Raw genomic sequence first — 12,711 nt, forward strand, 5'->3', positions numbered from 1 at the left:
GACGGCGCACCAACCCCCTGATCGGCCCTGCTCTGTGGGTGATAGAGGGTGGCGCCACAACCCCCACCCCTCCCATGGGTCCTGCTGTGTGTGTGATGGGGTAGAGCCATAACCTCCCTATCGGCCCCGCCCTGAGTGTGACTGGGGGGGGCATCGCAACCTCCTGATCCGCCCTGCTCTGTGCATGACAGGGGCGGTGCCCCAACTCCCCAATCGGCCCTGCTCTGCGCCCAACCAGGGGCTGCACCTAGGGATTGGGCCTGTCCTCTGCCACCCGGGAGCAGGCCTAAGCCAGCAGGGTGTTATCTCCCGAGGGATCCCAGACTGCGAGAGGGCACAGGCCGGGCTGAGGGACCCCCTCCCCTCCCCCCCCAAGTGCACAAATTTTTGTGCACCGGACCTCTAGTTGTAAATAAGAATAGGCCAATCTATAGACAGAATGAATCCAGAGTAATGGCTTTAAGGGTAAATATGTTATGCATGGCCTCAGCCCCAACTAAATCAGATCTCTAGTGATGGGAGCCAGGCATTAATTTTTTAAAACTCCCGCAGTGATTCCAATGTGCAGCCAAGTTGGAGAGCCAGTAGTATAAGGGAAAGAAGAAGCAGCCCTGGAAAGCAAGCACCTACACTTCCCAAGACTTAGTTTGCATGCAATCTCCCCCAAGGCCCACCCCAACCATCCTAGTCATTCTCCATCACCTCATCTTGTCCATTTCCACTGTAAACATGTGTCACTATCTGAATTATCTTATTTATTCAGTTTCTCTCTGTCCCTTCTCACAAAACCAATGGTATTCTACCTTGCAACACATTCAATTCACCTGGGTTCCTTTTTTTAAATACCACTGTCAGGACCCCACCTGGATACCTTAAATCAGAATCTTCTGGAGGAGGAACCAGGCATCTGTATTTTTAAGAACCACCCCTGCCAAGCAATTGCATCATGCAACCATGGAAGAGAAACACTGCCCTGATACCTGTTTCCATGGAGACCATGTGTCCACAGCTCCAAAAACATGGTCTCACCCAGAGCCTGTCCAATGGTCAGATGATGCGAGGTCACCTCACAGTAATCATTTTGTTTTATCCTCAGAACAGTTCTCAAAACACGTTTTAACAGGTAAGGCAATTTTGGCTTAGAACAGCGCATGATCAGCCTGCAGCCAAGCCACAATGGGAACATAATCCATTCTGCTTTCTGTGCTGAGCGAGGTCAAGGGTATCCCCTAGGCTCCCAGAGCCGCCTGTACCCTTACCTCAGCACTGGTCACCTTAGCCTCTAAGGGCTACCTGGATCCCCCATGAGAGCTCCATGAAGACAGTTCACTATAAGAAAATAAAACACTCAAATTTCATCAAGTAATAAAAGTAGGCATCTATGAAATTTAGTAATAATTGATATAATTTATCAATTTAATTAGTTGATTAATTAACTTACAGTTGTTCCCATCCATGGTGAATCATTCTTTTCTCCTTACCATTCTGGTTCATGCCCCACTAAGATTTCTTGAGCATCTATTCTTGAGGCACCCTTCCACACCCAAAACTTATGTTAGATGTTTCCATACGATAGTTGTAATGGCGGAGGTAGTATTATTCCCAGTTTATACCCGTAGGGTTAGGGAACACAAATGTCAATTCTGACAACACCAGGCATTTATGAGCCATACCAGGTGCCAAGTAACCAACAGCTATACGTGTGTAAGTCGATGCAGAGATGAAGATTTGGGGAGAAACTGCCCCGTCTGATGCTTGAGTTACCTTGAAACAAAAGGAAGACTTGGGGGGATGACAATGTCCCAGATTTTTCTGTTTGTTTGTTATTGTAGTAAAATAGACATAATATAAAAGTTACCATTTTTAAGTTTACAGTTCAGTGGCATGCAGTACGTTCGCATTATTGTATAACCATCACCACTGTCCACCTACAGAACTTTTTTATCTTGCAAAACTGAAACTCTGTCCCCACGGAACAGTAACTCCCCATCCCCCTCCCCCAATCCCTAGCACTCACCATTCTACCTTCTCTCTCCATGAATTTGACTTATCTAGAGACCTCATATAAGTGGAATCAGGCAATATATGTCCTTATGTGTCTGGCTCCTTTCACTTAGTATAATGTCCTCAAGGTTCATCTGTGTTGTATTAAGTGTCAGAATGTCCTTTCTTTCTAAGGCTGAGTAATATTCACGGATGGACCACGTTTTTCTGTCCACTCATCTGTCAGTGGACACTTGGGTTGCTTCTACCTTTTGACCATCGTGAATAATGAGCTGCCATGAATACGAGTGCACAAAAATATTTTCAATATTTGCTTTCAGTGTTGGGGGGTATAATATAAACCCAGAAATGGAATTGTTTTATCAAATAATAATTCTGTGTTTTATTTTCTGAGGAATCATCTTGACTGTTTTTCACAGTAGCTGCAGCATTTTATGGGAATGTTCCAGTTTTGCTGAATCTTTCACTTCTACATAGAAGCCCAAGAAAAATGAAAAGATACATCCACACAAAGACTTATATGCTAATGTTTATAACAACCTCATTCATAATAGCCAAAAGTTGGAAACAATCCAAATATCTATATGAGGATAGTTAAATAAGCAAAATGAGGCATATCTATACAGAATATTATTTACCCATAAAGGGATGACATGCTGATACAGGCTACAACATGGATGAACCTTAAAAATATTATGCTGAAAGAAGTCAAACACTTAAGACCACGATTATATGATTCTATTCATGTGAAATGTCTATAACAAGGAAATCTATAGAGACAGAATATAGATTAGTGGTTGCCAGGGGCTGAGAGATTTGGATGGCGATTGGGGGACATTTTTAAAGGGCACAGAGTTTCTTTTTGTAGTAATGAGAAGGTTCTAAAATTGACCATGGTGGTAGTTGCACAACTGTGATTATAGTAAACACACACACACACACACACACACACACACACATTGAATTGTACACTTCAAATAAGTGAGTTGTAATATACGTGAATTTTTTTAAAGCTATTAAATAAAATGAAGTGAAATAAAATAAAGGCTGAAAAAGAATAGAGGAGGAAGGTCATGAGAAAGAGAAGAGAGAAGCTGAATCAGCTGTGAAGTATCAGTTGAGGCCATTGGACCTTCCTGGGTTTGAATGCCAACTGTGCTAATTACTGGTCTAGTGACCTTAGGCAGTCATTTTACCTCTATGAATCTCAGTTATCTTTTCTGAAAAATGAGAGCAAACAATGCTGGTCTCTTTGGGTTGTTGAATACTCGATGAGAGAATAAACAAGTGAAGTTGGTATTATCTGCACTGTTGAATGTGGAAGAGATGAAAGTGGACATGATGATGGAAATGATGGGTTGATAATAGCCAGATGAGCTGGACCAGTGTGGGGGTGGGGGAGGGAGCCGTTCTTGAGAGGGACGGGACTGATGTAAAAGCCCTAGCTGGTGTGGATGCTCTACCTCAGCCTCCTTGGCCAGAGGGTGTTGGCTGAGCTTTGCCATCGCTCAATCTGTGGGCATTTGTGACCATTTCTTCATCAAGGGTGTGTCCCTTGTGTCATGATGTTTCTTGAGTGACAGAAAACTTAGGAGCAATAAAGACCCAGACAGCTGTGCTGCTCAATTTACAGACAGGCCCCTCCAGAGAAACCTGGGAAGATTCTACACTATCAGCTCCCTCTCTGAGGTCAGCACGTGGACCTGACCCCTCTTTGGTGCCCAGTTTTGTTGGCAACTAAGAGAGTGGTGAGACAACCTGGCTTAAAGGAGCAGCTACTTCTAGAGTCAGTAAGTGATTTGGCAGATGTTACGCTCTCTCTCTCTCTCTCTCTCTCTCTCTCGCTCTCGCTCTCTTTCACTCTCTCTTCTCTTCCTCTCTCACTGAATGAATGCATAGTCTGGCCAGTTCTTCACCTATTCATCCATCCATCCTTTCTTTCATTTGTTTATTTGTTTATTATTTGTTTGCTCAACAAATTCTCCCCAGCACCTCCCCTGTGCCTATTCCTGCACCAGTGACTCTGATGGAGATGGAGATAAAGAAGTCAGGCTTTCAAGTGCTAAAAGCTGAGCTGTCAGCTCAGCCATGAAAATAAAAATCAAAAGCACTGCTGTAATGCAAGTCTAAACAGGCAGAGCTGTGGAGTCTGGAAGAGGCAGAGGCAACTTTCAGTGGCTTAACAGGGACCATTAAACCTACCTTGCTTGCTCTGACTATAAAGCATCTAGTGCTCTTTCAAGATTCTTTCCGATGGGAAAACTGAGTCTCAGAGTGGAGAGTGAGATACTCAAGGTCACACAGCTGGGCAGGAGCCAAGGCAGAACTTGATTTTGTTTTATCTGGCTCCAGAATTCATGCTCCTTCTGTCCTTCTATTTTCTCTCCCTTGTAGTATTTGGCTTCTCTTTCCTTACAGCACTGGTTCCAGTGTGTGTGTGTGTGTGTGTGTGTGTGTGTGTGTAAGAGAGAAAGAGTGAGAAAGATTTAATGTTCATTTATGTCATAGACTAGAGCTACATGTGGACAGGGGGCATGTCTGTCTTATATAGTGTGTTCCATGTAGTTCATAATAGATACCCAGGAAACATTTGCTGGATAGATAGATATATGGGTGATTGGGTGGATAAGTGAGTGGATGGACGAGTCAATCAACTGATCAAATAATAAATAAATGGGTGGATAAGCAGATAGATGAGTAGGTGGTGGGGAAAGACACGTCAGACATGATGCCTACCCAAATTGTCAGAGAAGGGCCTTGACTAGTAATGACACATTCCAGGCAGGGGAAGAAGTGTAAGAAAAGGCAAGGAGATGGGGAAACACCAATAATATGGCAAAAATCATTCTATTCAGCCAGACAACAGAACTGGGATCAGATGAGAATGAAGATGTTAAGGTTCAGGCTCAAGGCAGAGGGAGGGAGTGTTTCAAAGTAGTATTCCCCACTTTGATGATTTTCTCATTTTAAACCCAACCCATCTTCTTGTTGATGCCTCTTCAACCAGTCGGCTCCTGGTTGGCAAAAGGGAATACATAGGCCACTTGTCCTGCTTATCAGTCCAGTAATGAGTGCAGTCTGTCACAGGCTTGTGAGTGTCCTGGGGGAGAGATAGGAAAATTTCCAGATAAGTGGCATTATGGGTGGGCCTAGCAAGAGTTCTGAAATATCCAGGGGTGGAAAAAACCACTGGAGTGTCCCAGTAGAGAGGACATACTTCATGGACTGTCATCTCCTGCTCAGATTTGACCATGAAACAAGTCCCCACCACTGGGGTCCTATTCAGTCTCAAAAATCCAGATGTCCAAACTAGCCTGTGCCCTGATTCCATCTGCCTTCCTTTGAAGACCTTCAAACTCTCTTCTCTTGAATCCCCAGGATCAGTCAAGGGTGCTGAGAACCGGACTCAGAATCAGAGGAGACATGAGCAATCCTCGGCCTTTGGATGAGGTGTGATGGGTGCAGGTTTGGGGAGAAGGGTGGGAGCCTCTGAGGAGAGGGGATGTGAAGAGATTAATGTCTCAGAGACACTGGAGAGGATGAGAAATCATGACCTGAATTCAGAGCTAGAAGGTGCTTTGTAATCATTCAAATGGAGAAAAAGACTCAGAGATGGAACCCAAGTCGGAGATGGGGGGTGGGGGAGCAGCCCTACTACATCTCTCTCAAAGTATCATGCTTCTCTTCTGCAACGAAATGTTGACCCAAACATCCTTCTTCCTAAGATGGGATAAGATAGGATCTCATGATTAGCTTCAGAAATGTGGAGACATCTGCAAGGGAGAAAGTAATACTCAGAGCAAACATGAAAAGGATGAAGGGACGAAGCCACCAAGTGTGACAACTGGGAGGAACCTTCAAAATCCTTCACGCACACACACTCATTGTATTTGGAAACTGAGGCTCAGATAGGAGGAGTGACTTTCCCAAGTTCATACAGGACTCAAACAGACCTGGACGACTAGAAGCAAACTAGATTTTTGGTAGTGAGCACACAATATAGTACACAGATATGGAATTATAATGCTGTGTACCTCAAAATGATATAACGTTATTAACAAACTAGAGGCCTGAAGCATGAAATTCGTGCAAGGGGCTCGGCCCTTGCAGCCCTGGCTACATCCAGAAGGTCGTTTTGCTGTATGGTCTAATTAGCATATTACTCTTTTATTATTATAGATGCTACTTAATAAATTTAATTTTTAAAAAAATAAAGAATGCCCAGTCAAATTAGAATCTCACATCAACAACAAATAATCTTATAAGTACATCCCATGCAATATTTGGGACACACAGTCACACTTTGGTTCTCAAACATCTCCCATCTTGAACAATTTGTTTCTTGAACAAGTTGTTCACAGGAAAAATGTGTCTCGGTTGTCAAACAAAACTTCAGTTCCTGACCAGACAACCCTTTCATGCTGATACCTGTATGATCAGCCATGCATAGCTCAGGCGACAAACAAAGGAGAGATTTCGGGATTTTTAGTCAGTTTCCCACTGAACCTCGCGTTGTTAACACCGCAGGAAATTGTGCTATGAATATTTTCTAATGGTAAAAGATGATTCAGCTTTCAAACAAATTACTCCTCAGCCTTCCGAAATGAATTAAGTTTGAGAACCAAGTTTCCACTTACTTACACTAAAAAATCTCATTTTTTTTTTATTAATCTGAAATGTGAGTGTAACTAGGCCCCGGTATTTTACCCTAATCCCTCTTTGGACCACCTCTCCTGCTTCTCCTTGACCTCTCTACCCCTTTGATGATTTCTGTCATCTCTTGACTCAGGAGGCCTATGACATGTCAGGCGCCCGCGTAGCCCTGACTCTGTGTGTCACCAAAGCCCGGGAAGGTTCGGAGGCAGACCTGGTCGCCCTGGAACGCATGTTCCAGCAGCTGGGATTTGAGAGTACCATAAAGAGAGACCCCACTGCTCAGGTATTGTGAAGCCAGTCCCAGCCAATGGAGGAAGGGCTGGACCGGAAGGTGGGCTCCAGGGACGCACCTGAGTCTGGCCATTCTTCTTGCTCTAGCAATTCCAGGAAGAACTGGAAAAATTCCAGCAGGCCATTGATGCCCGGAAAGACTTCGTCAGCTGTGCTTTCGTGGTGCTCATGGCACATGGGCTAGAAGGTCAGCTCGAAGGAGAAGACGAGCAGATGGTCGAGCTGGAGAACCTCTTCGAGGTTCTAAATAACAAGAATTGCGTGGCCCTGAGAGCCAAGCCTAAGGTGTACATCGTGCAGGCCTGTCGAGGAGGTGGGGACAGAGCCAAGAACACAGAGTTTGTGTTCCTGATCCAGTCCTGTCCCAGACCTAGAGCCCCAGCTGTCTTGTGCTGCTAATTTATCTTATGACCTCCTCCTTTCCCCCGTCTTTCTCTCTGACTTTTACTTTTCCTTTTCTTGGTGTTTCAGAACAAAAGGACCCTGGTGAAACAGTAGGCGGAGGCAACATTGAGATGATCACAAAAGACAGTCCCCAAACCATCCCAACGTATACGGACGCCCTCCACATATACTCCACAGTGGAGGGTATGAGCTCCCAACTGACTCAAGTGGCCTCTGCCGCCCCACTCCGCCCACTGCTCCTGACCCCCGAGACCCTCCTCCAGGATCCACCCTCTTCCGGGCCCTCTTGCACCACACAAACCCCCACCGTCCCACCTCCACTGGAGTTTTCCTGAGGCCACTTCTCTGCAATCCCCAGGGTACCTTTCCTACAGACATGAGGAAGAAGGCTCCTGCTTCATCCAGACCCTGGTTGATGTGTTCACAGAGAGGAAAGGCCCCATCCTGGAGCTTCTGAGCGAGGTGAGTTGGGACAAGGTACCTGGAATCCCTACGCAGCCTGAGCAGGGAAAAAGCAGAGTGGGCTGAGACTCTTCCAAACCTTTCTGCATTTTCCCTTCCCCTATTCCCAGCCCCAAATCCAACCCAGGTCCCAGCACAGAAACTAGGATGCCCGTCTCCTAGCAATGACTTTCCTTCATGCAGGAAACTTCCAAGTCCACAATATGTGAGATAATTTAGATAATACATAGATAAGTTTCTGTAAATAAAATTTTCTGTTAAAAGTTTGGGCCAACTTTTTTTTTTTCTAATGGTTATATGATTTTATGGTGGATTAGAAAATAACACAGAACAAGAATGTCCAGCCAATGATTCCAGAGAGCTGATGACATGGAGGAGACACTAAAGGTCACCCATCTGAAGACAGGAATTCCCATTTGCTTCTTCTTTAATTTTCTCCCCATAAGCCTGTTACACCAACTCCCCCAAGGCCCAGCCCCCAGATGACCACACTTCTTGTTGCAGGTGACCCGGAGGATGGCAGAAGCAGAGGTGGTTCACGAAGGGGAAGAGAGGAAAATGAACCCTGAAGTACAAAGCACCCTTCGGAAACAGCTCTATCTGCAATAGATGTAGAAAGGACAGGGAGGGGCATGCTTTCGGGTGCTCTGTCTCCCCCTCAGATGTTTAAAAGGCAGCTCTCACTACTCCCCCAAAATCTTCTTTCCCCTCACACCCCCAAGGCAGGTTCAACCTGTCCCTGTCCTTTTTAAAGCAATCCAACTAAAACTGAGCACAGGCATGGTTGTAACAAGAACATCACCTCCCTCAGGCTGGGCTATGGACCTCTATTAATGCAACCAAGGGAGTACTCACTTATCGCACTTTCTGCTCCTATGCTTATCTGAAACTCATTCTAGCTTTTATGAATTATGCCCATACAAATGTAACTGGAGGAAGCTCAAGATTTTACATTAATAAACCAATGCTCACTCACCTCCTCCCTTCTCCATCAAACTTTTGCTGGCTCCTAAATCTCACCTAGAGTTGTAGCCTCTTCCTGAGCCCGTATCCATTCCGGAGATTCCCTCCCACTTCCTAAAAATTCAGTAAGGCAAGAATCGTTCTCTCTCTTGGCTAGCAAGCTGGTACCTTGACACTGTTCTCCTAGTTTATGGGCTCTCTCTGGCTAATAGAGATGCCTCTCCTCTTCTGGATCTCCCCCTCCTAATTAACACTGCCCCCCCACACACACACACACACACACAACTCCCCACCTCCACCACTGGGCCCTGGACTCTGCCCTTCTCCAGAGACTCCATCCATTCATTCATTCTTATGATTACAACGTTCACCACTCGGAATCAGAACAAATTGAAACTATGGCAAATTCCCTAGGGTTGCCCTATTATTTTGTAGACAGTATGATAGAGGCTCAGAGAGGTTACATGGCTTGTCAAATGCCACACAGTAAGTCTGGCTTCCATCCCCACCCCCTTTCTACTGCCTGCTAAGTCTTGATCTATCAGAAAACTTGTCTACTTAGAGGAACCACCTAATAAAAGTTCTCCCTACCTTGGAGATTGGAGCTCCCTGGAAGACTTCTAGAAATCCTTGATAACCAGCATTTAAGGTTATGTCCATGGAATTCCAGCACTGGGCTGGAAGCTGGATCAGATGTACTGCCTTCCAATTCTGAGATGCATGTCTCTATGTCTCTAGCCATGACCTTTCCCAGGATATAACCTGTGGTCATACCCACCACCACTGAAAACTCATGGTTAAAGATGTATTTCTTCCTGGTCCATCCTTGTTCCCTGTCACCCTCAACCTCAGACCCCAGGTTCAGAAATCTGCCATTATCTATAACACTCTTCCTCTTGCAACCTTCCTATGCCACCAGCCACCATGCCCAGCCCAGCCTGACTCTGAAATGTTGGGAGCCATTAGAAATTACATATACATCTTCAGCTTAAACACAATAGGTTTCTGGTCCCCCCAGGTCAGCTCCCGAGAACCAATTAAGCCTTGTGGTTTAGCCTGGAGTTAAAAGATAACCTACCCTCACCCTAAGTACACAGCTGCTAAATCTCCGCTGACAAGCACACATCTCCGCTGATAAACACACAGCCATCCGGAGCCTGCTAAATCTCTAGTGATAGGTTACCACCCATAGACCCCTTTATACACCCCCCGTCCCTAAAACAGTATATATTCTGCCGCTGTAAGAATAAAATTTGAGGCTTGATCAGAACACTGTCTTGTCTCCATTCTTTCGTGTCCCTTGTTTGTCTCATTCTCCTAGGATGTCTCTTCGTTCCCCCGTTGTTGTCCCGCGGGTCGGGACACTGTCTGTCTTCTCTTCCCTAACATGTCATTCTCTAGGCTCAAGTCCCACCCTCACATGTTTACATCTTTGCATGTTTCCACCAGGTTCTTTTCTTGCCTTTCCACCTGACCATCTCACCCCTCCTTTGTGCTCCATGCCATCTATAATTCTTTATCTTCCTAGAACACCCAGGAAAACACAATGGCACCCCATCATTTGTAGACCAAGACCAAACTCCACATCCTGATATCTCACCCCCGTATAATTCCACTTCCAACCAGCAATCAGCTAAATTCATCTCTCACTTCCCCCATCGTGAATTCACCCTTCCAACAAGACTAATGTCCTTTTAGTCATACCTCCCCAAGCTGGAGTGCCCTCTCTCCCTTCATCTACTTTCCACAACCTCCCACCCCTACATATTCCAGAAAGTCATTCCTGATAGTCTTTCTAGTTATTTCTGCTCTCTTACTAGGATGAGACTATTACAATTTCTTGAGGGCAGGGAACAAATCTTTGATTGTTATAATGGATGCTCAATAAACAGTTGTCAAACTAAATCTATATGTTGGAATCTTTGCTATGAACTTAAACCATGAGGCTGATGTGAAAGGCATTATGGATTTGGCTTCTTTTTTCTGCTGGCCAGCTGTCTCCTGGTGTGTCTATTGTGAACAGAGAATCAGGATCTCATCCTGTCTCTTTCATAAAAGCCGAAGTGTTAGGCATTTGTAAAGTTCCAGGCCACACTTCCATGCCAGTGACTATATTTTATAAGATGGTTCCATCTCCAAGGTATTCCCAAAGAAGTATCCAGACACATAACTGTAGCTTTTCAAAAGGGACCTTGGAGATCAGCTGGTTACAGGATCACAACATTCAGCAAGTGTGCCACCTCTCTCTATCCAGGTGCTCATTGCAGACATAACTAATCAATCACACTTTCTTTTCTACTCAAAAAGGGCCCTCAAAGTCTTTCTCCTCTCAGCACCCCAGGAAGCATAGGCACATTATTCCTGATCCATTTCAACCCGTTCCTGAGGGAACAATTTGTCGAGAGTCACCAAGTTCTTAAGCAATAAACCCAAGTTCCTCACCTATGGTGCCATAATAGCCATGGCAGCAATTGGGGCTTTATCCATAGGAATAGCAGAGCAAGTGGCTGAGGCAGGGATGAGTACACAGGACCAAGTAGATCTGGGGTGATGCATATACTGAGTCCTGTAGACTCACCCATATGCAAACCTGTGCTCCAAACACTCAATGACCTTGGAGTCTCCAAATACAGGAGTCAGCAAATTATGACCCACTCACTCAACCCAGACTACAGCCTATTTTTATAAATAAAGCTTTATTGCCGCACAGTCATGCTCCTTCATTTACATATTGTCAATGGCTCATTACACTGTACAAGAGACAACATATGGTCTGCAAAGCTGACCCTTTACAGAAAAATGTGCTAACCTTGCCCTAATATCTTCCCAACAAATTCTCACTTTGCTTAAGTTGGCCAGAGTGGCTCACCACCAAGAACCATAACTGATTCAACAGGTGACACAGTGGCTTAATGTTTCCCTGAGTAACGGTTTCCCTCAATTACTTAGTAAGGATTTATAAATTTATCCTGAAAGTTTATTTTTAAGGATAAATGAGGGGCAGGTACAGAACCTGTACAATTGGTGCAGGAGTCCCTCCTTAAAAAAAATACAAAATACCAACACAGAGCCAGTACAGCACCATGAGCACATTGTCAGGCCTCTCGCAGGCCAGGGAGGGGCCAGGTATGTGAGGCCCTATATTCACTTCACGGCATCTGTTCTCCAAGTCGTTCTCCAACTACAGCAGGAGTCATTCTACAATGAAACTCTGACCTGCTGCGCACCTTAAAGTCTTGCACTGCTTTTTAGATAAGGGGGGGAAGTCTTAACTTGACCTCTAGGTTCTCATCTCTACCTCTTCATCCTTATAAATGAAAATGTCTTAGAAATAGAAAGTGGTGTTGGTTGCACGTCACAAGTGTCACTCATTTCATTGAATTGTACACTTAAAAATCACCAGTATTCATGCTGTGGCTCCTTGGTTGAGCATCAAACTATGAACCAGGGATCACGGTTCGATTCCCAATCCCAGGTTGAGGGCTGTGTGGCGTACAGGAGGCAGCCAATCAATGATTCTCTTTCATCATTGATGTTTTTATCGCTCTAGCCCTCTCCCTTCCTCTCTGAAATCAATAAAAAATATATTTTTAAAAATTGTCAACATGGAAAATTTTATGTTAAAAAACTTAAAAAAATGTTTTTAATTTTAAAGTTAAAAAACTTTATCACAGTTTTTTAAAATTAATAATATCATACCAAAAAAAAACAATGAATTATTAACCAGGGGGAGGAAGTTAACATCATGTGGATATCATGTATTCTCTGATATGATGTGATTAAATAATATGATGTAATATGATTCATCTTTGGGGTGTTCTTTCCAAACAAATATTTTTAAAGCTTATTGAGATGCCATACAATGTACCCATTTATGGTGGACAATTCATTTTTTTTTGACACGTGAGAATGTTGTGGCAAATGGCCCAG

General features: G+C 44.4%; 1 protein-coding gene across 1 annotated transcript; it reads left to right on the forward strand.

The window, feature by feature from the left end:
• The first annotated feature begins 3,590 nt into the window (after positions 1-3,590).
• On the forward strand, positions 3,591-8,532 carry CASP14 (caspase 14). Its single transcript, XM_006759221.2, has 7 exons — positions 3,591-3,794; positions 5,383-5,454; positions 6,794-6,943; positions 7,039-7,264; positions 7,423-7,539; positions 7,715-7,818; positions 8,323-8,532. The coding sequence occupies exons 2-7, from the start codon at positions 5,428-5,430 to the stop codon at positions 8,425-8,427; spliced, it is 729 nt and encodes a 242-aa protein (XP_006759284.1). The 5' UTR covers positions 3,591-3,794; positions 5,383-5,427; the 3' UTR covers positions 8,428-8,532.
• Positions 8,533-12,711: the final 4,179 nt, after the last annotated feature.

Source organism: Myotis davidii, unplaced genomic scaffold (genome assembly GCF_000327345.1).
Source record: "Myotis davidii unplaced genomic scaffold, ASM32734v1 scaffold56, whole genome shotgun sequence".
Lineage (NCBI taxonomy): Eukaryota > Metazoa > Chordata > Mammalia > Chiroptera > Vespertilionidae > Myotis > Myotis davidii.

Coding starts and splice junctions, on each gene's coding strand:
- CASP14 (XM_006759221.2), top strand. CDS start 5,428: ATGAGCAATCCTCGGCCTTTGGATGAG. Junction 5,455..6,793: donor ATCCTCGGCCTTTGGATGAG/GTGTGATGGGTG, acceptor CTCTTGACTCAG/GAGGCCTATGACATGTCAGG. Junction 7,819..8,322: donor TCCTGGAGCTTCTGAGCGAG/GTGAGTTGGGAC, acceptor TTCTTGTTGCAG/GTGACCCGGAGGATGGCAGA.